This window comes from Amphiura filiformis, chromosome 8, assembly GCF_039555335.1.
Source record: "Amphiura filiformis chromosome 8, Afil_fr2py, whole genome shotgun sequence".
Classification (NCBI taxonomy): domain Eukaryota; kingdom Metazoa; phylum Echinodermata; class Ophiuroidea; order Amphilepidida; family Amphiuridae; genus Amphiura; species Amphiura filiformis.
This window is the reverse complement of record NC_092635.1, coordinates 49,580,745-49,608,712: the sequence shown is the minus strand read 5'-3', so window position 1 is coordinate 49,608,712 and position 27,968 is coordinate 49,580,745. Positions and strand designations below refer to the sequence as shown.

General features: G+C 34.6%; 1 protein-coding gene across 2 annotated transcripts in view; it reads left to right on the top strand.

Annotated features, from left to right (window-relative positions):
* The window catches only part of LOC140159157 (transient receptor potential cation channel subfamily M member 3-like), a 128,740-nt gene that overhangs the window by 18,339 nt on the left and 82,433 nt on the right, over positions 1-27,968 (top strand). The window contains exons 1-2 of one of the 2 annotated variants that reach the window (XM_072182522.1): positions 21,818-22,228; positions 24,923-25,002. In XM_072182522.1, the coding sequence (XP_072038623.1) occupies positions 22,157-22,228; positions 24,923-25,002 (152 nt within the window). In that variant the 5' untranslated portion in view covers positions 21,818-22,156. Of the gene's footprint in view, positions 1-21,817; positions 22,229-24,922; positions 25,003-27,968 lie in introns of those variants that run through there. The other variant, XM_072182523.1, reaches the window with a different exon arrangement.

Below are 27,968 nucleotides of genomic sequence, written 5' to 3'. Positions count from 1 at the left end.
ATGCCTTTTTGGTCAAAAAAGGTCCAAATTCTTTTTAAAAAGTCCACTTTTTCAAAATCCACCCCTAGTCCCAAAAGGTCCAAATTTTGAAAAAAAGGTTCACTTTTTCAAAATTTAAGCACCCCCTCCCAAATAAATCCTGGTTACGGGCCTGGATAGAAAGCTTTATTTTACCATGGAAGCCCAAATCAACAAAGGTATTCTTCCTTGGGCCGTGGAAATATTACAACATGAAAAACATGTTATATTAATTATTATAGCAGCTTGTACTGTAGACCGATATTTTTGACATTTGCTTAAAAAGTTACCTTTGTCAGAGTCTTGGATTGGCAGTGACGTAGCTTGCGACGCCATCACAGCATCTTCATTCAGCGTGGTGTTATATTATGTTATAACTCAACCATGGTACATGTATAACTCAACTTGGTCTTGTATGATATTTGAAAATGCTAGGTTGACCGATAAATTCATGTATCGTGCTCAATTCATCCAATTTTATATCACTTTGTAGGTTGATGGGCATGATGGCCTGTATGATGACCTCATATGCTGTATAGTTTTGTATCATGTTATTTGCATATTTTGGAATATTAATGAGTTTATAATTTACATATTTTGCCAAAAATTTTATCAGTTCACTCTGCAGCCTGCATGCAATAGCCAATATTAACTTAAAACTTGGTAGGATGATAGAGTATGATCAGTGATCACTATAGTTTGTGTCAATTTTATTTTTACATTTATGAATATTAATGAGTTCATTTGCATATATTTTATTTACGAACTGCCTCTAGTTGAGATTGTTGAGTTTTAAGGAATTGTACAAATGAGGAAGGAATGAGAAGGAATGAAACAAAAACAAGAAAGAATTTAGAAGGAAAGAGAATCGGGAAACGGAAAAAGAACAAAAGAAACTAAACAAGAACGGGAAAATAGAATAAAAGAAGGAAAGGAGGCACAAAGAAAAAGGAAAATATATAGAGGAATTAAAAAACCCCAAAATGAAAGGAATGGAAGTAAGGAAAGGAAAGAAAGAATGAGAGGAAAAAAGAAGGAAAGGTGGAAGAAAAAGAAAGTAAGTCTTCAGCAACTAAAAATTATAATGAGACATACATACATGTATATAATCATCAATACTTCTAGAGCATGAAATAAACAAGTAAAAGAGGGTGAATTAAACAGGTTATAACATATTTATAGCCAATTAAACGCTAAAATTCACCTGTTTTGAGTTGTGTTCTCTAATACTTTACAGTCTCTCAACCTTTCCTCACTGGCAAATAATTCAAGTTTGCAGCCATGCATATCCTGTGGATATAACTTCATGCTACATTATTCAAACCTAAAGTCACAATCCTTATTTCGTCAACCAGCCATGTGCATGTTATACACATGGGTACCGGAAGATTAAAAAAATTTACGGAACATTAATGTTCACATTTTTCACATTCAATGCAGCTACCATGAAAAGCTGATACTATTTGTGAGTATTCTTAAATGTATCTAAAAGGTCAGTGTAAGAACACTCAAAATCACTAAATCAAAAAAAGTAGTTGATATGTTCTTGTGCAGGATGCGTAGCCCCATTACCTACTTTACTAGTTTCAATTAACAAATCATGAAAAATTAAACACATAGAATTTACGCTTGTACAGTATGTATGTGACCCATCAAATGAAAACGCCACATTTGTTGAAAATCTACATTTTAGAAATAGTAAAGAAAATAGGAATGAAAATATAAAGAAAATAATAAGATGTTTGTGATATATTTGACACATAAAATCAATATTGTATTCTACATGTATGTCCGATAGCAAGGTGTGAGGCATTTGTTTTAAGCAAAAAGCAAGTTTTTAATTTGGTTAAAAATTGTAACATACATGTAACTGTTTGTTTAAAAGTAAGAGTGGTTTGAATTGATCTAAAGTGACACTTTTTCTTTTTCTTCCACTTTGTCTTCTTCTTTGTCTCTTTGACTTCCTATCTTTTTGTCTTTTGTTTTTGTTGTAATCATGTCATCTCCTTTGTCTCCAGTTCCCTTAATCTCTAATGATACTCCTAAGGTTTAGCATTTGCTTTCCTCACCTTTTCCCCTCTTCCTTTATTTCTCTCTTCTTATTTTCTTTGCTCACTCACATCATCAACAATGATGTTCTTTTTGCAGATGTTTCTTCTTTTTTTCCCCTCCTCTTTTTGTCATTCCCTTTTTTTTCCTGTCTTCTCCTATTCTGCAGTGATATTCTTTTTGTAGGAAGTGTTTTGTCTCATATTGATGTAGTCCAGTGGACATTGCGCTATTCCAGTTGAAATCCATACACCCCTTTGGAAGACATGACCTTAATCTCCCACAAGGGAATTGTAAATTTCAAATGGAGTCACCCATTCAGGTAACCCCAAATAAAGTCTACAGCCCCTGTGTGGGAGAGTAATAAATAAATGTTGGCATTTATACAGCACCTTGGGTGATGTCTTCCTTAGGGGTGTATGGAATTCAATTGGAATAGCCCATTGCTGCTAGGTATGGATTACAAGGTAGCAGGTACAATGTACTACGAAGTACTGCTAAAATTAGCACCATTGAAATAATGGATGGTACCAAGAGTGTACTTGCTAACTTGGGTTTCAGAAATTGTGGAAGCGATACCTAAATAGTTTATGATAAATTGAGTGGAAGAAATAATTGCATTAATCAGTCATATATTTTGTCAAAAAAAGTGTGTTGACTGATGTAGGCCTGTGAGAAATGTGAAATCCGGAAAACTAATTTCAATGAAATTTTGGAATTTGGAGGAAAATTTTGGGAATTGGAGGGAAATTTTGGATTTGGAGGGAAATTTTGGATTTGGAGGAAAAATTTGCTTTCCCCATTTAAGTAACATGTTAAAAATGATGGGAAATTTAAATTTTGCTATATTGGATTTACTTGAGAGTAAAATATTTGTCATCTTTTTCAAGAAAATAAACATTGTTTTGCAGCCCTGTTAATAACAATACCAATAATAATAATGTATATTTCTGTTGTGCACAAATACGCACAAAACACTGATGGATACATATTGAATTGCCAAGCAAATCTTTATAATGGACTAAATTGATCAACATTACTAAAAATAGTCACAATTATTGACCAAAATGCAAAGCAATCAAAGAAATAAGATGTAAGGTGAATAGGGAGAATCTTGTTAAACTAGAAAGTTTTGATTAGATTTCCTTCAAATACTGTGTTTAATTGGAATGATTCTAAGAACTGTGATTATTGTAAGCTTTGGGGATTGAAAGTAAGATGCCATAGTAGAGTTTTGTATCATTGTCATCGTCATCGTTCTTGTGTTGTCATTATTTGTAAAGTAATATATTGCTGAAAATTTTATCATTGTTATCTTCCATCTTCAAATTTGTAAACCAACTTGCTAAATGGTGAAGTTTTCATCTTGCATGTGTTGCTGTTAAGACCTAACAATGTTTGCACTCAAATAAGACAAATTAAGGTGACACCCAAAAGGAATGGTATGGGTTCTATAAATGAGATCCCAAGCCTTGATATAAGATGTGTATAGTTTTTCACAAGAGGGATAAAAGTCCCCTTTGGGGAAAAGCTCACAACTTTTCTTTTGATATATTGCTGGCCTTAAAACTCAAGAACCACAAGACCTAATGGAAATGTTATTGTTAAGGGTACAGTGCTGTTTTTTAATTTAAATCAGTAAAGTAAAACTGGAAAAATATGGCTCTTGACATCCCACTCACCCTAAAGTGTCCATATATTTTTTGTTCTTCCTCTCTCACATAAGTAGGGTAATCTGTGTATGGCCTGCAGGCTGTCTGTATTCCGACCAGTTGATCACTCCCTCCATATTGACTGCTTTGTGCCAGAAGTGGGTACTGTAAGTGCAATAGCTGCCCTGTGAACATTTGGCAATTTACACACAGTATATTATACTCATCAACTCATGGCAACTACACATGGGGCAGCTATTGCACTTATTCACTTCTGGCACTGAGCAGTCGATATATACTTGTTTTATATATGTCATGTATACAGCTTAAAGCGAGGTTACAAAATGACCTCAAATTCAAAATTCAACAAAATGAACCAATTTCCATGGAAACAGAAGAGCCAAATACGTAGAGAATAGATAATTTTGTGTTATTTAGTGATTTGAATAAACACTACTTCCTGGATATGCAGGCTGAGATGTAGAATCAAAAACTTGGCTCTTATGTATGTACATGAATATACATTTGTAATCATGGGAAGCAGTGTCCGAAATAAGGAAAATATGGAGGTTGTCCCGAGGACAACTAACACATAAAATCTGCTTGTCCTCAAAACATTTTGGTTGTCCCCATTATATGTCATGTTTTTGAGTGCAAAGAATCCAAATAGTGGTTGTCCAGGGGATAAGTTCATAGCTCAACATGGTTGTCCCCAGTGCTTTTTGGACAAGAGGACAAGAGGATAAGTGCTTATTTCGAACACTGATGGGAAGCATATTGATCTCGGTTTATCAAGTGTACTGATAGGCAGACCCAAAATTGGGTGAAATTGTTACAAATTTTAAATGCTCTTGTGAAAGAACATTGATAGTCTCAAATTGATTGCAATTTATGCCAACATACTTAGATATCAAGGGTTGAGAGCCAGAAAGCCTCAACTCACAGTCACCTGCTCCCACAAAATGAGCAATAAGTCGACAGGGCACTATAGAAGACACAGTCCATTAATCATTATAAAATTCAATACAAAACAAAAGACATTGTGGATGAAATATTGATTTCTGAAGACCAAAGCAAGGGGCCAACTTTATGCTCATTTTGTGAGAGCTGGTAATAGTGAGTTACAGCTTTCTGATTTTGAACCCTCGGTATGATTTATGATCATACCTGAGATCAAGAAAATAAAAGTGCAGTGATTTATTTATAGTGCACTACGCACAGGCACAACGCCTAGATATTGATCCACAAGCCTCAGCACACTTTACAGGTTGTCGCTAACCACTACTGCCCACATCATCCCATAACCAGGTTCAAGGAAAAGTTTTGCCATTAGGAGGGAGCTACAATCTCAGAAAATATTGTTCGAACACTTTAAAGGCCTTATTGGAAATAGTCCCCCTTCTACCCCCGTACACTGTTGGCATACCCAATATGCTCATCTTCACATATCTTCTCCCAACATTGATTGGTGGGGAAAGGGTAGGGTCTTTGATTAAGATGAACATTGAGAGAACTCTATTATAAATCTTAGTTTCCAGTGACTCATATAGCGTCGCACTATACTAAGATGAACATGGGAATTACAGTGGGTGTTCGAACACATTTTTTCCGGGATTGTCTACAAAATTGCTTAGCAAAATCATCTGATTTTAGTTTTTGGACAATAACTCAGCAGTTACGCCATCGATTTTAATGCAATTTGGCACACATGTTAGACATATAATTTGCTATCATTCCACAAAATATGGAGGAAATCAATGAATATTTTGATAGCGTTCTGTTAGTATAGATTTAACATAGCGTTTTGTACACACAAATACAGGCCTAAATTATTTATGTGCCATGTTTATTGAGCATATGTACATGTGGTATAATTAATTTAGAGAAGGTGTTAATATTTTATATTCAGCTAAAAAAAACAGACATTACTCGTAAATTTAATGTTATGTATTTAAATGTCACAAATTTACCACTGTGTGATAAATCGGAGGGGGGACGAGAGAGAGAGCGAGTGATAGGAAGGAGAGATACGCACAGGCTATGCACATTTATTGTTTTTAAAAACATTACTTGACCAACATTTAAGAAAATCAGCCTAATGTGTGAAATTGTGTTCATTAAACATTTTAAATACACCATGGTTAGGATGGTCAAATGGTGAATCATAACGATTTACACACATAGACAAGCACGCATTTCCAACGATTCACCATATAATAGAAAAGTAAATCCTATTATTCTTTATGTTTTGTGGTCAACCGTGCACAATGTGTGTTTACAATGGGGAGATGTGCAATGATTTACCTTTACCATGAATAGGCTTTCACACTTTCAGTGTACACAGTTATACCCACTGAAGAGACAACGCAAATCATGTTTAATGAAATGTGCCAATTTGAGATTTCATAGGCCTAATAATAAAGGTCATTATCTATAATGCTCATAATGATCGGTGTTTGTTTAACTGAAAAACAACATTTTTGAATTGTTTATATTTGCTTTCTTTTTTTTTTTCAAAAATAATGACAATCATGAAATAAGCCTGAACTTGCACACCAATCATTGACCATGTTAGTTAAAATATTATTGATTGATGTGTCCTATACATTGCGCATGTGTCTTTTAATGTCAAATTGGACTTGAACTTGAAACACATTGAACAGCAAGTGACATTTGCACTTTTTATTCTTCCTTCTTTTTAATGCATTATTTTCCTTTTACTTAGATTTTTTGTTTTATCTTCCTTTATTTAATTTTGGCATTTTCTTTCCTATTTTGTGTTGGTTTTGTTTCTTTGTTTCTTATATCTTTCATTATTATTTTTTGTGGGGGGGGTCTTTAATGACTTCTTTTTCGTTTTATTTGCTTGAAATCTTTGAAGTTTACTTTTGTGGGGTCAGGAATTACTGGTTTGGAAGGAGAAGTTTGGCAATGCATTGGACATAGGGTGGTAGATGTCGTTGCATTATTTTGCTATCTACTGCAGATAGCATTGACAAATTTGCATCCCACATCCGTGTGATGTTTGATTGACGGTGCCCTTAGTGTTATAGCAAATATAAAAGATGGTCCATGATTGTCCAAAAACATTGTCAACTTTTTAGCTATTCAAATTGCTATGTTTTAAACTGTTTGGGGATATGTATCAGGTATTTTACGTCTTATTCGACTTAAATTATTCAAAATTTGATGAAAATATATGTTTAAAGTGACCGATCCCTGAAATATTTGTGGATGTAATGTAATATTATTTATTGCATGTGTTCCCTATTATATATAAACTAACATGTCCAAGTTTCATTTGAATCGCTCTACTGGATCTGAAGTTATGATCCCAAATGTGAAAAAGCAAACACTGATTTTAGAATTCCTCAGACATGTCTACAAAATTGCTTAGCAAAATCATCTGATTTTAGTTTTTGGACAATAACTCTGCAGTTACGCCATCGATTTTAATGCAATTTGGCACACATGTTAGACATATAATTTGCTATCATCCCACAAAATATGGAGGAAATCAATGAATATTTTGATAGCGTTCTGTTAGTATAGATTTAACATAGCGTTTTGTACACACAAATACAGGCCTAAATTATTTATGTGCCATGTTTATTGAGCATATGTACATGTGGTATAATTAATTTAGAGAAGGTGTTAATATTTTATATTCAGCTAAAAACAGACATTACTCGTAAATTTAATGTTATGTATTTAAATGTCACAAATTTACCACTGTGTGATAAATCGGAGGGGGACGAGAGAGAGAGAGGCGAGTGATAGGAAGGAGAGATACGCACAGGCTATGCACATTTATTGTTTTTAAAAACATTACTTGACCAACATTTAAGAAAATCAGCCTAATGTGTGAAATTGTGTTCATTAAACATTTTAAATACACCATGGTTAGGATGGTCAAATGGTGAATCATAACGATTTACACACATAGACAAGCACGCATTTCCAACGATTCACCATATAATAGAAAAGTAAATCCTATTATTCTTTATGTTTTGTGGTCAACCGTGCACAATGTGTGTTTACAATGGGGAGATGTGCAATGATTTACCTTTACCATGAATAGGCTTTCACACTTTCAGTGTACACAGTTATACCCACTGAAGAGACAACGCAAATCATGTTTAATGAAATGTGCCAATTTGAGATTTCATAGGCCTAATAATAAAGGTCATTATCTATAATGCTCATAATGATCGGTGTTTGTTTAACTGAAAAACAACATTTTTGAATTGTTTATATTTGCTTTCTTTTTTCGATCAAAAATAATGACAATCATGAAATAAGCCTGAACTTGCACACCAATCATTGACCATGTTAGTTAAAATATTATTGATTGATGTGTCCTATACATTGCGCATGTGTCTTTTAATGTCAAATTGGACTTGAACTTGAAACATATTGAACAGCAAGTGACATTTGCACTTTTTATTCTTCCTTCTTTTTAATGCATTATTTTCCTTTTACTTAGATTTTTTGTTTTATCTTCCTTTATTTAATTTTGGCATTTTCTTTCCTATTTTGTGTTGGTTTTGTTTCTTTGTTTCTTATATCTTTCATTATTATTTTTTGTGGGGGGGTCTTTAATGACTTCTTTTTTGTTTTATTTGCTTGAAATCTTTGAAGTTTACTTTTGTGGGGTCAGGAATTACTGGTTTGGAAGGAGAAGTTTGGCAATGCATTGGACATAGGGTGGTAAATGTCGTTGCATTATTTTGCTATCTACTGCAAATAGCATTGACAAATTTGCATCCCACATCCGTGTGATGTTTGATTGACGGTGCCCTTAGTGTTATAGCAAATATAAAAGATGGTCCATGATTGTCCAAAAACATTGTCAACTTTTTAGCTATTCAAATTGCTATGTTTTAAACTGTTTGGGGATATGTATCAGGTATTTTACGTCTTATTCGACTTAAATTATTCAAAATTTGATGAAAATATATGTTTAAAGTGACCGATCCCTGAAATATTTGTGGATGTAATGTAATATTATTTATTGCATGTGTTCCCTATTATATATAAACTAACATGTCCAAGTTTCATTTGAATCGCTCTACTGGATCTGAAGTTATGATCCCAAATGTGAAAAAGCAAACACTGATTTTAGAATTCCTCAGACAATCTCAGAAAATATTGTTCGAACACTTTAAAGGCCTTATTGGAAATAGTCCCCCTTCTACCCCCGTACACTGTTGGCATACCCAATATGCTCATCTTCACATATCTTCTCCCAACATTGATTGGTGGGGAAAGGGGAGGGGATATGCTTAAGATGAACATTGAGAGAACTCTATTATAAATCTTAGTTTCCAGTGACTCATATAGCGTGCGCACTATACTAAGATGAACATGGGAATTACAGTGGGTGTTCGAACACATTTTTTCCGGGATTGTCTACAAAATTGCTTAGCAAAATCATCTGATTTTAGTTTTTGGACAATAACTCTGCAGTTACGCCATCGATTTTAATGCAATTTGGCACACATGTTAGACATATAATTTGCTATCATTCCACAAAATATGGAGGAAATCAATGAATATTTTGATAGCGTTCTGTTAGTATAGATTTAACATAGCGTTTTGTACACACAAATACAGGCCTAAATTATTTATGTGCCATGTTTATTGAGCATATGTACATGTGGTATAATTAATTTAGAGAAGGTGTTAATATTTTATATTCAGCTAAAAACAGACATTACTCGGAAATTTAATGTTATGTATTTAAATGTCACAAATTTACCACTGTGTGATAAATCGGAGGGGGGACGAGAGAGAGAGAGCGAGTGATAGGAAGGAGAGATACGCACAGGCTATGCACATTTATTGTTTTTAAAAACATTACTTGACCAACATTTAAGAAAATCAGCCTAATGTGTGAAATTGTGTTCATTAAACATTTTAAATACACCATGGTTAGGATGGTCAAATGGTGAATCATAACGATTTACACACATAGACAAGCACGCATTTCCAACGATTCACCATATAATAGAAAAGTAAATCCTATTATTCTTTATGTTTTGTGGTCAACCGTGCACAATGTGTGTTTACAATGGGGAGATGTGCAATGATTTACCTTTACCATGAATAGGCTTTCACACTTTCAGTGTACACAGTTATACCCACTGAAGAGACAACGCAAATCATGTTTAATGAAATGTGCCAATTTGAGATTTCATAGGCCTAATAATAAAGGTCATTATCTATAATGCTCATAATGATCGGTGTTTGTTTAACTGAAAAACAACATTTTTGAATTGTTTATATTTGCTTTCTTTTTTCGATCAAAAATAATGACAATCATGAAATAAGCCTGAACTTGCACACCAATCATTGACCATGTTAGTTAAAATATTATTGATTGATGTGTCCTATACATTGCGCATGTGTCTTTTAATGTCAAATTGGACTTGAACTTGAAACATATTGAACAGCAAGTGACATTTGCACTTTTTATTCTTCCTTCTTTTTAATGCATTATTTTCCTTTTACTTAGATTTTTTGTTTTATCTTCCTTTATTTAATTTTGGCATTTTCTTTCCTATTTTGTGTTGGTTTTGTTTCTTTGTTTCTTATATCTTTCATTATTATTTTTTTTTGTGGGGGGTCTTTAATGACTTCTTTTTCGTTTTATTTGCTTGAAATCTTTGAAGTTTACTTTTGTGGGGTCAGGAATTACTGGTTTGGAAGGAGAAGTTTGGCAATGCATTGGACATAGGGTGGTAGATGTCGTTGCATTATTTTGCTATCTACTGCAGATAGCATTGACAAATTGCATCCCACATCCGTGTGATGTTTGATTGACGGTGCCCTTAGTGTTATAGCAAATATAAAAGATGGTCCATGATTGTCCAAAAACATTGTCAACTTTTAGCTATTCAAATTGCTATGTTTTAAACTGTTTGGGGATATGTATCAGGTATTTTACGTCTTATTCGACTTAAATTATTCAAAATTTGATGAAAATATATGTTTAAAGTGACCGATCCCTGAAATATTTGTGGATGTAATGTAATATTATTTATTGCATGTGTTCCTATTATATATAAACTAACATGTCCAAGTTTCATTTGAATCGCTCTACTGGATCTGAAGTTATGATCCCAAATGTGAAAAAAGCAAACACTGATTTTAGAATTCCTCAGACATGTCTACAAAATTGCTTAGCAAAATCATCTGATTTTAGTTTTTGGACAATAACTCTGCAGTTACGCCATCGATTTTAATGCAATTTGGCACACATGTTAGACATATAATTTGCTATCATTCCACAAAATATGGAGGAAATCAATGAATATTTTGATAGCGTTCTGTTAGTATAGATTTAACATAGCGTTTTGTACACACAAATACAGGCCTAAATTATTTATGTGCCATGTTTATTGAGCATATGTACATGTGGTATAATTAATTTAGAGAAGGTGTTAATATTTTATATTCAGCTAAAACAGACATTACTCAATAAATTTAATGTTATGTATTTAAATGTCACAAATTTACCACTGTGTGATAAATCGGAGGGGGGGGACGAGAGAGAGAGAGAGAGCGAGTGATAGGATGTGAGAGATACGCACAGGCTATGCACATTTATTGTTTTTAAAAACATTACTTGACCAACATTTAAGAAAATCAGCCTAATGTGTGAAATTGTGTTCATTAAACATTTTAAATACACCATGGTTAGGATGGTCAAATGGTGAATCATAACGATTTACACACATAGACAAGCACGCATTTCCAACGATTCACCATATAATAGAAAAGTAAATCCTATTATTCTTTATGTTTTGTGGTCAACCGTGCACAATGTGTGTTTACAATGGGGAGATGTGCAATGATTTACCTTTACCATGAATAGGCTTTCACACTTTCAGTGTACACAGTTATACCCACTGAAGAGACATCGCAAATCATGTTTAATGAAATGTGCCAATTTGAGATTTCATAGGCCTAATAATAAAGGTCATTATCTATAATGCTCATAATGATCGGTGTTTGTTTAACTGAAAAACAACATTTTTGAATTGTTTATATTTGCTTTCTTTTTTCGATCAAAAATAATGACAATCATGAAATAAGCCTGAACTTGCACACCAATCATTGACCATGTTAGTTAAAATATTATTGATTGATGTGTCCTATACATTGCGCATGTGTCTTTTAATGTCAAATTGGACTTGAACTTGAAACATATTGAACAGCAAGTGACATTTGCACTTTTTATTCTTCCTTCTTTTTAATGCATTATTTTCCTTTTACTTAGATTTTTGTTTTATCTTCCTTTATTTAATTTTGGCATTTTCTTTCCTATTTTGTGTTGGTTTTGTTTCTTTGTTTCTTATATCTTTCATTATTATTTTTTGTGGGGGGTCTTTAATGACTTCTTTTTCGTTTTATTTGCTTGAAATCTTTGAAGTTTACTTTTGTGGGGTCAGGAATTACTGGTTTGGAAGGAGAAGTTTGGCAATGCATTGGACATAGGGTGGTAGATGTCGTTGCATTATTTTGCTATCTACTGCAAATAGCATTGACAAATTTGCATCCCACATCCGTGTGATGTTTGATTGACGGTGCCCTTAGTGTTATAGCAAATATAAAAGATGGTCCATGATTGTCCAAAAACATTGTCAACTTTTTAGCTATTCAAATTGCTATGTTTTAAACTGTTTGGGGATATGTATCAGGTATTTTACGTCTTATTCGACTTAAATTATTCAAAATTTGATGAAAATATATGTTTAAAGTGACCGATCCCTGAAATATTTGTGGATGTAATGTAATATTATTTATTGCATGTGTTCCAAAAAATATATAAACTAACATGTCCAAGTTTCATTTGAATCGCTCTACTGGATCTGAAGTTATGATCCCAAATGTGAAAAAGCAAACACTGATTTTAGAATTCCTCAGACAATCTCAGAAAATATTGTTCGAACACTTTAAAGGCCTTATTGGAAATAGTCCCCTTCTACCCCGTACACTGTTGGCATACCCAATATGCTCATCTTCACATATCTTCTCCCAACATGGATTGGTGGGGAACGGGGAGTGGATATGCTGAAGATGAACATTGGGAGAACTCTATTATAAATCTTAGTTTCCAGTGACTCATATAGCGTCGCACTATACTAAGATGAACATGGGAATTACAGTGGGTGTTCGAACACATTTTTTCCGGGATTGTAGTTGTCTTTTAAATAAAAAAAAATACATTTAATGTATAAGAAGTAGTTGGATATTTTACAACCTTGAAGGAAAATTTGTCTTTTAAAAGAGAAATACAGAAGAAATAGTGGGAAATTTTGATTATGTTCCCAGGAAATAATTTTTTTCCAGGCATGTTTATGATGAATTGGCCAATAGGAATGTAGTATGTCTTGATGATTAAATATTATGATAGATGATGGTGATGCTGTCGTCTGTCCTCCCAGAACAGCATGTGCGAGATGTAGTTTATCAATTTGTAAGGGAAAAAGAGGGGGAAATCCCGCAACCTAATTCTGATGCAGCCTTGCATCTCGGATTGTGCCTTGTAACAAACTACTTCCAAGATGTATGATTTGTGATCAAGGTTCATGTAAGGGTATACAGATCGTGGCATCGCAATATTACTGTCCATTATCCACCCTTCAAATCCTTCCATGCACAAATAGTGATGTTTGGCATTCATGTTGTATCTTATAAGGCCTCATGACCATTAGCCCCTTGGGAGTGTTAAGTTTTACATCATATCCGCAGACAATCACGCTTATGATGTTTAGACAAACACTAGGATCTTCAAACAACCTCATCTGTTGGGACACAGTTCTATAACCCCCAGTGACGTAGGTTAATAGTTGACATGAGCGGGGGGAATCTTGAAGTATGGCGAATACAGCACCTTTTGGTATCGTAACAGAAACGTTTTGCCATATTGAAGCTAAAATTGTGAAATATAATGTAAAAGTGGAATAAATTTGAGTGAAGAGCGCAACAATTTGCACTTTTTAAGCTAAAATGGCCAAATAATCAGGTTAATTTGATCAGAAACCCACATACAGGTACATGTATCATCATTGGGGGATGATTGTATGGCCCATCCCCAGGGGCCCCATCCTCCCTTATCAAAATGTTTTGGGGATTTACCCTCTACTCTAGGACTTATGTTAACCTCAACATGTTTGGATATTCATATATTGAATGTGGTGGGTACACAAACTCATATTCTTCAACTTGAGGTCAATTTTTGAGCTATTAGTGTTAAATTGATGGTCATGAACTCTGGCATTGTGTATGAGATCATTTTAGTTCATAACAAGTATGGCTGGTGATTGTAAAATCAAATCATCTCAAGGCAAGTCTAGACACTGCCACACTGGCGTTTTTTATCGTTGTAAATTTGACTGCTGTGTTGTTAGAATATCAAATCTAAGAGTAGGATTATAACATTAATGAATTAAATGGGTCATGAAATCAAATTAAATTCTATTTTAAATGTAAACATAAATTGAGATTGTATGGTAAACATCGCTACTGTTGACGTCAGTGTTTAGTCTCTCTAGAATATGTTTTGCCAAATGAAGTACCGTAATTACAACACTGGTGTAAGGTGCACTTGCAGCTATAGATAAGTTGACCTCCATGTTTATCAACAAAGGCAAGGGACTGGTATATCGATATGCTTGAGCGAACTGCATACAACCACTGCCCTGTTCAACAGCCTTAAAAGTTTTGAAATGCTCCTTTAAAAAAAATTAAAATTGGTATATTTGGGAAAGTAAATTCGCATTGTACATAATGAGGTATCAAAATATGCAAAACATTTATTTTACTTGCTTTTGTTTTTAGTGTTTTGGATACCTTTTGTGCATAGTATACCTCAGTTTTAATAAGTGTTTAATATCTCTCTTTGCTGATAACAGTTTGATCATAGGTTAGCTTTCTTCTCCCTGTGTATAAGCCCATACCAGGTATAAGCCTACATGTAATCCCTATTTTGGGGCAGAACTTATCATCTACATGTATGGGGTGAGCTTAAATACCAGAGTTGTTACAATTTTTGGCAAAAAATGCAAAACTTGTAGAGAGTTTGATTAAAGAGTTTAACTTCAACACTACACTATTTTTCGCTCACCTGGAACGTTTTCATTAGTTCGACTAGCGTCTTCAGCGGTTATCCCGATCGTAGACAAGATATCATCACAGCATCACCATCTGCTGAAGACGCTAGTTGAACTAGTGAAAACGTTCCAGGTGAGCGAAAAATAGTGTAGTGTTGAAGTTTAACTCTTTAATCATTTTATCTACCACTCGTATATTGTAGAGAGTTGCAAATCTTTTGAACCAAATATCATTTTCACTATGCTAAAATGGCAACATACTGTCTCCGAGAGAGCACTAGCAATTGACTTCACTATTGAATTTGAAGCAAGATACTTATAATTTGCATGATTATCATTGAGTAAGATAGATCAGCGCATCACATCACATGAATTGATTTAGCAAAAAGATGCTATGTACCTCATCACATACAACGTGTAGACAATAACTGAAGATTATTTAAGACATAATGGGTCCTTATGCTAATTGTATCAAGTACATCTACATCATTTGCGGGTAAGGTAGCTGCCAACTTAATATAGCGACACATTAGTGAAGGTGATAAAACCATATACTGTGCTGTGTTAAATGCATGTGAATTGATGAGGATAAATTGCGATTTTGGCATGTTTATTTGAAAATCTTTGTAAAAGTTCTATGATCCTTGCTATGATGTCCTTGAAGGAAAAAAAATGAAAATTGTTGATTTTGTGTGCTAAAATGTTTGTGGGCTTGTTACAACAGAAAGTTGAACACAATTTTTTGCAGAGTTAGTTGTACTTTGTAGTAATCTAGTGTTACCACTCCGGTGTTGCACCAGGCAACAACATTAAAAGCCATTTCAGTTAAAATCCATACACCCCAGATGAGTGGCTCCCACAGCAGCTAAAGGGAGTATCCCATTATGCTTTGCGGTACCATAATAGAACTGAATGTGCCATAGAAAATGTACACAAAATCCCTCACTTCAACTTTCAATTACTCTCTTAAATTAAAGCTTCGACTTTTGTTTGAAAAAATACCGGGAAAAAATATCACCCCTAGAGTATTCTGAATCTATCAGTAGCTCTCAATATCTAAGCGGCTCTTGTTTATATTTTGTATACATTTGCTATGGAGCATGCAGATATACTGCAATGCATGATGGGATACTCCTTTCAGCGGCTGAGAGTGGCTCCATTTGAAATATACACTCCTGTGCAGGAGATTAAGGTTATGTCTTCCATATTGGGTGTATGGATTTCAGCTGGAATTGCCCAACCTTACAGGTTTATTTTTAACAACTCCCACTAAAAACTATTTGTTGCAGCTAGGGAAACGCATCATCCCACACGGATGAAATCTCTTCTTACCTGGCAATCAGATTTATTGTTTCTTCTGTAGACGGAAGTACGGGATCAATGCAGTTTTTTCATCTGACAAAAGGATCCCAACCATGCCAATATTGGTACCCTGGGACACAGTTCTTTAACCTCAATATCCTTGTACACTTACAGAATGAACTTTGTATGCATTGGCTACAAAATATCATACTCCACAAATAACAGTCTGAGCTATGATGTTGAATGGAGTATACTGATCGAACTGTGCCTTTTGAAGTGAGTCAATTTTGGTATATAGTGCAACTTGTCTGCTTATTTCTAGTTTTGGATTTTCTGTTGATACATGTTTACGTAGGATGAATCTGATCTGCCTTGATGAAATCTTGCATGATTTGTGCTTTTAAGAAGCAGAGTGCTTCAGCCTGACACTACCATGCTTGACAACTTGTTTCAATGGGATACAAAGGGATTTGCATACATAGAGTCGATAAACCAGAAGGAGATTAGTGAAATCTTTGCGCTGGATCTGGATACAAATTATGCAGGTGTCCTCACACTATAGTTTGTTTGGCTTATGATTGGCGAAAATTGTTTGGTTTTTGTTACTGCGCACATCAAGAAAGTCCTAGCACCAGTCACACATTAAGAAAGCAAGGAACTACCGTACATGTAGTTGCTACATTCAACTGTGTGCACACAATTCTATATATTATAAATACACAATAGTATGAGTCTCATTTTTATACCAATTATAAGCCGAACAAACTATACCATCATTTACAACTTGCATCAATTAGACTGAAAAAGAGGTGCATGTATACAATTGTTGGAAATATGGCGGACCCTTGGGCCAAACGCATGTGAAAATCACTGCAAGCCTGGCCGATACACCACCCTACTGGCCTGCATGGCCTGTGAAATTTTGATACCAAATTCAGCAATAAACTTGGTAACCACTTCAGCATTAAATCTGTTCAAATATGAAAGTCCTCGCTGTTATGCCATTAGTATCTGTTGATCTCCGAGTCTGATGTCTTAAAATGTGTACTGTTTGCGTGTATTATGTATAACATTTGAAAATTTTTATAAGGGCCTGTGGAAATTTAGACCTATGTGCTCCATGAACATTAACTGCTTATTTCCAACACTGCCAGGCCTTATATTAAGTATGCCTGGACCTAAAGATGGCTCCCGGTCCTATAGTTTGTTGTGTAAAATTTTGGACACACCAGGAGCCAAAATTGGGCAACCATGGGGTAAAAAAAAGCCTGGGTGCCTGCTTAATATAAGCCTTGAACCAAGGGTGGAATTTCGACGAGAGTCCGAGAGTCTATTCTCGCAGAGACTCCCGTAAAAGTCCTATTGCGCGAGTCCTTGTGGGCTCCCGCTGGAAATGCCTCTTCAGTCAACTTGATCGGCTCATTCACTCAGCAAACTTATGTTCAAGTTAAACACTCGCCATCGCGAAAACATGACCAGCTCTCAGCTCCACTGATTTTTAACTAATTTAAATCAATACTTACAACCGATTAATCAATAAAAACTTTCTAACCAATGCAGTGAGTGGATATCTTCCCACCCACAACCCGATAATCAGCCAATCATGTGGGCGTATCATTAGTACCTAGATAAACCTTAAATAAAATGGTGACTTATAATGACATTGGCTAATTAAAAGTACAAATACAATCAGAGTGTGTTATTTGACAATCATTTTATTTGCATTCTGTACACCCTAGTTATAGTAATACATATGAATGCATTTTACAATTACATAAAACCTTAAGACGCTTTGGTGAACAAAATTTGCCAATTTATTTTGGACTCCAAGATTGTACTCTGAGACTCCGTTTGCGAAATCCATGGACTCTCGCAAAAATCTCCTGCGAGAATCCACTTGGACTCCCGTGGCACTTAACGAAATTCCACCCCTGCTTGAACACTGCATGTATACAGTTAGCTCAATCGATAAGGCATTTAACTATTTTGTGGGAGGTTGCAGGTTCTAACCCTGGTGGTGGTTAGTATGCTTTCATGTTAAAAATTGAGTTAGCTTAAAATTCCCTGGACAAGGAACTTAATTGCTAATTGTCTTGTAACCCATACAAAACCTGGGGAGCTGATCGTGGCTGCGATGGTCAGTTGTGGAATGTCTAGGGTGTGCATTTCTTAGCTGCAAGTCCCGAAAATTACGTAACTTTTTTTCGGAATATTGGATGATGATATTTCGTCATAAAAGAGCAAAAACATGCTTGGGGTGATACCCTGTACCCTATTCCCTGGACAAGCTCCCACTAATGTTAGACGCCGCACTCAGCGGCCTAGCCAAGGGCCAGTTCAATTTTGCAGGAAAGTTAACACCCCTGTTATATCTCTTCACATCCAGCTAATGTTACATAGTTATGGACATATTAAACTACCCCAATTATTACTGTGTCAAATCACAATCAAGTGGCTCAATTTACTCACAAATGATGCTGCAAAAGGGAATAAACTGTCATGTCAGCCGACATGGCAATTAGATCGTCAATTGATCTCCAATACTTATGTCAGTGTACGTGCTGATCATTTTGTTATCTTGACCGTATTTGGTGCAGACTTTGCATGTCAAATATGACCTGTGCATTGCAGTTTTAGTTCTGTTTTGAGATGGCAAGTTAAGCTTTGGGAAGCACCATGTTTTATAAATTGCGATCTTGCTGCAGCAGGGAACAAGATGAGGAATATAGTAGTCGTCAATGTATCTAGGGATACACATGTTGCTCAGTTTACTTCTGTGTACTGTATTCAACTATAGAAAAACACCCTGTTTGTAAATTGTGATCTACGATGTAGCTGAAGTGGCAGATGTTTGGATAAAAAGTACATGTGTATAAAATCTGGCGATGCACACCCTGAAAATAATTATTGGATATAAATATTTGATGTGATATTGTGCGGTTTACTTTTATTTTGAGGTTGGGAAAAGAAGCACCATGTTGTAATCAGGCTTCGGCATATGTTTGATAAAGAGTATGATGGTCGTGTATAAATCTGGGGACCAATGCACCTCTGGAAAATCAATCATCATCGGATGTAGAAGTTGATTCTACATTCTACAGTTTATCTCTATTTTAAGATTTCAACCTTGCAGAAGCACCGTATTATTTTGTAAACTGAGGTCTAGTTTGGCAGACATTTAGATGAAGAATACAGTAGTTGTCTTGCAATGCACATAGTCTGGAAAAATACAGTATACTGTAAAACACTTTAATTTCGCGGGTACTTTATTTCGCGAATTGGTGATGATCGACATTTTCGCGAGTATTTAACTTCGCGAATTTACAATTTTGTTATAAGCTTATACCTAAAAGTATGCCAAATTTTGAACTCCACAGAATTCTACACAAACTTTCATATTTCTATCCGTTTACATCGCTCTAAACTGGCTAAATTTCCCTTCTCTTGGCCTCAAATGTACAAAGGAATATATCTAGTATTTCAGAGTAAACCTTGATTTTTTATTAGCTCATTGCGTAACGCAATGAACTATAGGCATAGTCCAATTTTCTGTATGTTTTTTTCTTTCTCTTGCTACATCGTTTGAGCAATGGATCTGGTAATTTGAGGCAGCGATCTTTGCATGATTGTTCATGATTGTTACTTATTTAGCTAGGAAAATTCGGACGGAAAGTGTCATTTTTGGAGCATTTTGTCACGAAAATTTTTACCAAATTTGATGGAATAGTCTCATATGCAGACTGTTTGTGGTGCTTTTCATATTACAAACACTGTACAAACTCCTTGATCTGGCGATTTTGTAACAGAGATGCTTCAGTGCGGCTACAATGTTTGCTTTTCAGTGTTGCTTTGCCTTACATTTGGCAAGTCAATAGATAAAGCACCAATTGGGCTCAAATGCTGTCTATAGGCCCTTACATTCTGTGCACGAGCCATGAGCAAGTAGTGTCTCAAATTCTCCCAATTAATGCATATTCAGAACTAATTGGGCTACCAAATTGTTGGTTGGCAACCCTGACTATGAACAAACATCTCACTCATTTACACCTATTAGGCCAAAAAAAAATAATTGTTTGTTTGTCCTCCACAGCTTTGAAAGAGGAGGTGCAGGTGGGCGGATTTTTTTTTTCGGATTTGGCATATTCCTGAACCTAGCTAGATCTAAAAGCTTCAATCATTCACTGTGACTTTAAAAAAACAACATTTTGTTTCTTTAATATATGCAAAGTTATACATGTAGTTTGTGTTCATGTCATAGTCTTTTAATGATTTCAAAATGGATATAAATCCAATGTATTTTGCAGTCATTAATAATAATAGACTATGACATGAACACAAATTATAACTTTGCATATTGAAGACACAAAATGTTGTTTTTTTTGGATTTTTATTTTCAACCTTGAAAGATCCTAGCATTTAGCTCTAGCTAGGTCCAGAGATACTCCAAATCTGAAAAAAAATTGAATTTTTTATTTATTTAAAAAAAAAAAATTTAAAAAAAATTGGTCAGGCCTTAAACTGAGGAGCAGGCGGTGGAGGACAAACAAACAACTTTTTTTTGTGCCTATTATCACACATCTTGAAAACCCAATTAGTTATGTAAACATTAATTATACTCAAGGTGAAATGTCCTTTTGACTAGCACTTGTCCAGTGCCAAGTATATCAGTATATGGGACCATTACAACCCAGAGGTTGATTAAATGTAAGCCCAGAATACATTGCAGCCACTGACAGCATGTTTGAAAAACGTATGGTTATTTTCAGAAAACATCATGCTGGGCTCCTGCTGTGCATGGTCAAGGTTGTTATACAACAAGATAAGCTATGCGTCTACATGCATGCATGTGCAAGAAAACTTGGCTGGTTCCACCTTCTTTTCCCAAGCATTTAACATATCTATCATTGTTTTAAAAACACACGACTTTTTAACTTTCTTGGTAGCAATGTATCAACAAACATTACCCATACCCAATTATCAATTCAAAACATAAAAGTCGTGATGAATATTCCATCAAAACTACTGGTTCTTATTTTGCACATAAATTTGAATGTGAAATGGTGTTGAAATGGCTCCTTTATTACATTGCACCTAATATCATACTGCATGCTGGGATTACATTGAATCAACCTCTGATTACAACCCCTCTCTGACATTACAAAACAGACAAACAGAAAGTCTGAACAGGGAAGTGCTGGTGGTAACATGGATATAAATATGAAGGTTTGTGCAGACAGACAATTTCGCGAGTATTTAATTTCGCGAATTTATAGACCTCGCAAAATTCGCGAAATTAAATACCTCGCGAAATTAAGTTGTTTTTTCAGTAAATTAAATTTGATACATGTGATATTGCATGGCTTAATTGGCTTAATTGCTTGGCAGACGGTTTGGAAGAAGAGCATAACAGTTGGGCTATTCCAGTTGAAATCCATACACCTATAACCTTAATCTTCCACACAGGGAGCGTAGATTTCAAATAGAGTCACCCATTCAGGTAACCTCATTTGAAAATCACACTCCCTGTGTGGAAGATTAAGGCCATGTCTTTCATAGGGGTTATGGATTTCTACTGAAATAGCCCATTGTGTATGTGATTCATATCCTCAAAATTATCAGTGGTTATAAAAGTTGATGTGATATTGCATAAGTGAGTTGAGGTACCAAGTCTACGATGTTTGTAAATTTTGATCATGCTTCAGCATAACGTTTGGATAAAGAGAGTACAGTACAACAATCATGTATGAATCTGGTGGTCTGCAAAATCATTATTGGATATGAAATTGATGTGATATTGGCATATTGCACAGTTCAGCTCTATTTTGAGATTTCAACCTTGCTAAGCACCATCTTTTGTAAACCGAGATCTAGCTCCGGCAGACGTTTGGACAAAGTATACGGCAGTGATTTGTGAAATCTTTTGATGTACCTCTCGGAAAATACATTATTGGAATAAAATTCTCATGATATTGTGCGGTATAGATCTATTTTGAGGTTCAACCTTGTGGAAGCGCCATGTTTCGTAAAGTACGATTTAGCTTTAGTAAACATTTGGATGAAGAACACAACAATTATGTACATGTAAATGTATGTATCCAGTAATGCTGATCTTAAAAATTATCAATGGAAGTAAAAATCTATTTTTTTATGGAAATGTTATTGCTTTAAGGGAAGGGGTATGAACGTTTGGACAGTATTTATTTTGGGACATTAGAGCACATCAGACATATCGAATTGCATTCTGAATACGAAGAATGTCCTTCTGATATCAAATAATTTTGATTTTTGAAATTAGCAATTTAATACACATTTTATGGCAAATCATTAAAATTGATATTTTTGATATTTAACAGTACTCAAGTAAACTTTATAAATCATCCAAGTGTATGTAGGTGGGATGAAAAGCCGACGATCAATTGAAAATTTTCACCTTTCGTATTGAATATATGGATTTTGTTCCAAAAACACCCAAAAAAATTAGGTCTTTTTGGGAAAAAAATCCATATCTTCAATATGAAAGGTCAAAATTTTCAATTGACCGTCGGCTTTTCATCCCAGCTACATACACTTTAAGAATATATCATTAGATTTATATAATTTACTTCGAGGACTGTTATATATCAAAAATTTGAAAAATATGAAATTTTTACAATTTGTCACAAAATTTGTATTAATATATTGTGATTTTCAAAAAATGAAAATTATTTGATATCAGAAAGACATGCTTCGTATTCAGAATGCAATTCGATATGTCTGAGGTGCTCTCATGTCCCACAAAAAATACTATCGAAACGCAATAAACCCTCATTCTAGATCCCTTAAAGTTAATAGATCCTTTGTTATCTATCTTTTGGGAATGTTATTTATGTGTTGCTAGTTATAATCAGGGATGTAAGTTTTCTGTTATTTTACGGATTTACGTGTCTTTTTTCGGATTTTTCTGGAAAGAAATTTAAAAAAAATTTTAAAATAAATATTTTGCTCACACCATTTCAGGTTTTTTTTCAACAGCTACTTTTATATCATGATTACAGTGACTTTAGCTGTGTGATAGTTTTTATTATATCACTTATACATAAATTCTAGACAGTTCATTGGTTGATTACCATTTGCCATTTTTACCATCACCCACTCCGTGTGATAGTCTTTACCATCATGTGCTTTGCCGTAGTGCGCCTGCGCCAAGCCGTGCGCTGACTCTTGGACTCGCCGATTTAGTTATGGGGTGGACCCCAAAATGTCAAGTATATCACCGCAAAACATGGTGTTATGTTGATGAATAAATGTATTTCCTACCTTAAATAGTATTTTAGTAATAGAATTTATGCATGAGTGATATAAAACAAATATTAACTGTCTTAAATTAGTATAATGGTTTAAATATAATCACTTTCGGTGAAAGATGTATTGTTCCATTCCACTCGCCGTTCGGATCCATCTTTCACCTCGTGATTATATTTCACCATTACACTCATAGACAGTTAATATTTGTATACTATCACATAGCACAGGGGTGTGAAATTTCAGCTTTTAAGCTGATTTCAGCTTTTTTTATTGCTAACATTTACGTGTTTTCTTTTATTTTCAGCCCATATTTGATGTTTTTACCCTGCTTTTACGCTGTTTTTCAGCTTTTTTTAGTAATTCTCAGCTTTTTTGGTCTGAGGCCTCTCACACCCCTGATAGCATGAAAAGAAACCATGTGATATCATGATATAAAACAAATATTACATGCCATTAATATTCGTGTAATAGTAAAAATATATCATTCGGTCAAATTTTGACTAATCTATTTCACTTGGCTACGCCTCATGAAATAGAAAAGTGAAAATTTGACCTCATCATATATTTTGTATTATATACCTCATATATAGATTCCTGTAATCTAATTGGTTAAAAGCGCAGTCATTGAATTAGCTATGCCCTACTTTTTTTTAACCATTCCCTGGGCAATAGTCTTTTAAAAAGACTATTCCCCGGGCATAGTCATTTTCACATCGCGTGGTGTGCGTCCCGATCAAACTCTACGCACGCGATAAGCGTGTTCGCATTACGCCGCTGGCGCCAACGCTGCCTGCCAGTTGCGATGACGCGATCGGTTCATAACGAAAAACTTTCTTTGTAAATTTTACCATGGCCTAAAATGAACAATAAAATCTAGGCTTTTTACCCAATCAGATGACAAAAATCTATATAATGCGGTATATAAAACAAATATTGACTGCATTATTCGGGTCATGGTTAAAATTATAGGCCCAAGGTGATCTCAAAACCATGCTATGACCTCGGCTGCGCCTCGTGTCATAGCATGATTTTGAGATCACCTTGGGCCTATAATTTTAACCATGCCCCTCATAGCAGTCAATATTTGTATACTATCACACTCATAGGCATGTAATATTTGTATAACATCCATGTTTGATGTTTTGTAGAGTCATTTTTAAACAATAGTCCTCCTTCCTATATACCTACATACCTCAATTTGAGTATTGTCGCACTAGCTTAATGTGCACAGTTTTACCTATGCACGATCCTGGAACCTAGGATTGATTGCAGATATCAGAACCGGGGATGGTCCCCCCTTCTCTTGGCGAATATCTCTGACACTTAACGTGCGCAATGTCAAGCGTATCCACAGGTCTTTGTGCAAAATAATACGCGCTGGACAGTTGGTAGTATGCTTAACTTGTAAAAGGAAAGGATGAATTTATGAAGTTTTAGAAATAAAATGAATAATGATACTTAAATGTATACATTTTTTTCTTTGATTAATTTGTACAGGCTCAGAAGAGTTGGATTGAAAACACCTTCAAGAAGAAAGAATGTGCCAAATTTATAGGCAGTAAGCGTGCTGCTGAAAGGTGAGTGTATATAATTAAAAGTGCAGCACGGTAGACTTAGCATGTACACCTGCAGTATTGAAGTGGTGCCAATTAATGTATTGTAAGCTCTTTGTCAGTGTTATTGACTGCAAATTTGTCGCAGTGTGTGTATGTTGCCATTAACCGAGTTAAAGCAATAATGTGTGATTTGCATGAAGAATAGATGTACCTATTTAAATGTTAGTTTTCACTGATCACAATGTCCGCTTTTAATTTTGAGTCAAACAATTTACAAATGAGGTAAAACAATGAAAATTGATATTTCATTACAGCACTCACAGGCTATTTTGCATATTAGATTGCCAATCGTATTATACGTATTATTGCGTGGAGCATCACGCAGCTGGGACGTATATATAAGACGTATATATGATGAATAGTGATACGCACACAATTTATGTGTCACTGATTCAGTGATTCATGTAGGGGTGAACTGACATTCGCAAGACAAGTTAGCAAGCAGTAGGTCAGTGAACTCTGAATAAACCTGGAGATCTCTGTATTTTAAATAATATCTTTAATTAAAGCACTTCAGGCTTAGCCTGTCACGTGGTATTTTAGTACACCACTGGGCATTACAATCATGCAAAAAGTAGAAATTCAATGAAAATCGAGGGCATCACTGTGGAGCAAATCACACATTATGGCTTTAATTGCAAGGTGCAGTTGTGTACTTAGGAGATTAATTGTGAAAGTGTCATCTTAAAATAATATCTATTTTTAATTATGGATACTTTAGTATAGCGAATCAATTTAGATCAGTAGTGACCCTCACCCTCTGCACCTTACAAAACTTTGTGTAAATTACAGCAAAATCAAGTTAAAGCAATTGAATTTCATGAATGAAGAGCTTTCCTTTAAATTGTCAATACTTTATGCAGTGTCTGCACTGGAACAATTTTCAAATTCCCCAAGTTGGTTTTAGTTCTGGTCTAGCTACCTAGAGATCCTTTTCTATCATGTAATGAAATTGCTTTGTAACCTGAGTAATAGAAAAAAACATACCTTATATATATGCAGTAATGAGGCATTTAGTTTGTTTTGAATTGACTTGCTGAATTTGGTCGAAATGAAAAATTGCCAGGGATAGAATTCCGAAAGGGATTTTCAGGTATGTACATATTCAGGCCGTTGGGTTTAGATTTGGGTGTTGATTTTTAAGTTGAGGAGAGAAGGGATTCTTTTTCAACAACATTTTGTGGCCAAAAAATACAAATTTATGTTTGTTTTTTTAAAACGAAATTTGCATACGTTTTCCATAATTTGGCAAATTGACCTTCATTTTGAAAAGACAATTACATGATTTTGGGTCTCTTTTTCATTATATTTTGTATATTTTTAGGGTAAGTCCCAATCACATATCTCCGCCCGATCCAAAATTGAGAGCCTCACAGTATAGAAAACTGACCTTAATGATGCTCCAGCATGTCAGAATATAAAAAAAAGAGCCAAACAGCTTTGGTCACAGTGTTCTCATTTTGCATATTATGTATAATGATGCTTTTTTAAATATATATATATATATAAATAAATAAATAAATATACAGATGGATCAGTTCATTAAATTTTATTCATATCCTACAAACTTGTTTCAAGAAGACTGCTGTCTCCTCTCATCAGGGATAGTCAAATGTAATGAAAACAAAACAAGATGAAGTGTATCTTTCCTGTGCGTAATTGCGGAATTAGCGTACGCATTTAACTCTCGCGCGCGCATTTAACTCTCGCGCGCGTATAGGTTGTGTCTACGCGAGATTTTTACGCGAGATTTTTCAGTTTGAAGTTTGCCGCATAACACTTCATCTTGTTTTGTTTTGTTTTCATTACATTTGACTATCCCTGATGAGAGGAGACAGCAGTCTTCTTGAAACAAGTTTGTAGGATATGAATAAAATTTAATGAACTGATCCATCTGTATATTTATTTATTTATCGCTCCTTTACACTTAAAGTTGAGCACTCTCTGAAGAAACTTTAGTTCATTACTTTGTATATATATATATATATAGAAGAAATTTGAATAGACGACAACGTAGTGTGTAACATTAACTTTTATTCGAGCTTTACCTCAGGGCTTCATCAAGGCCTGATGAAGCCCTGAGGGCAAAAGCTCGAATAAAAGTTAATGTTACACAGCTACGCTTGTCGCTCATTCAAATTTCTTACGCCTTATATAATATTCACTAATGGATGAACCAAGTCGTATAAAAGCCAAGACCAAATCTCTCACACTATATATATATATATATATATAAAAGCATATGTGATGTGTCATGTCAAAATCAGACACTTTTGGGCAGGTTATAAATTTTGAGGTTTTTACATATCTTTAAAAATATAGAGATATTTTGCTCCATAACGCCATTTTCCCCAATGAAATCGGACATTACTAAGCGAAGATAATGAGTTCGTAAGTTATGGTAATATAAAATTGGAAATTGACAATGTTGAGAGTAGGAATTACCTTGAAAAATGTCTCAAAAAATACAAGATGCCAAACTATCAGACAATATTTTTAACATTAATAACATCACAAATTCGCAACAAACCCAAATTGTGAAAAATCACCCCAGGCAGATTTTTGGCTATTTCTCCATTTACGATCCTGCCCAAAAGTGTCTGCTTTTGACATGACACGTCACATATAATTTACATTGACTTGCTTTACAAAGTATATCATTTGTAAGAATTCTTGTTTATTTTACTTATCATAACTCTATTCTTCTCATGATCAATAGCATCCTCATCACAGACCATGTTCACACTTGGGAAATTGCTTCATTTCGACTAAGATTAAAAATGAGATAAACATAAAGATGTTCATTTGATTAAGCGATTGCTTACATTTAGACGAAGCGATATTGTATTGTGAACACACATGTCATTCACTGAAGTGAATTGCTTAAAGCTAAGACCAAAAAAAAAAAAAAATTGTTGTGTTGCCCT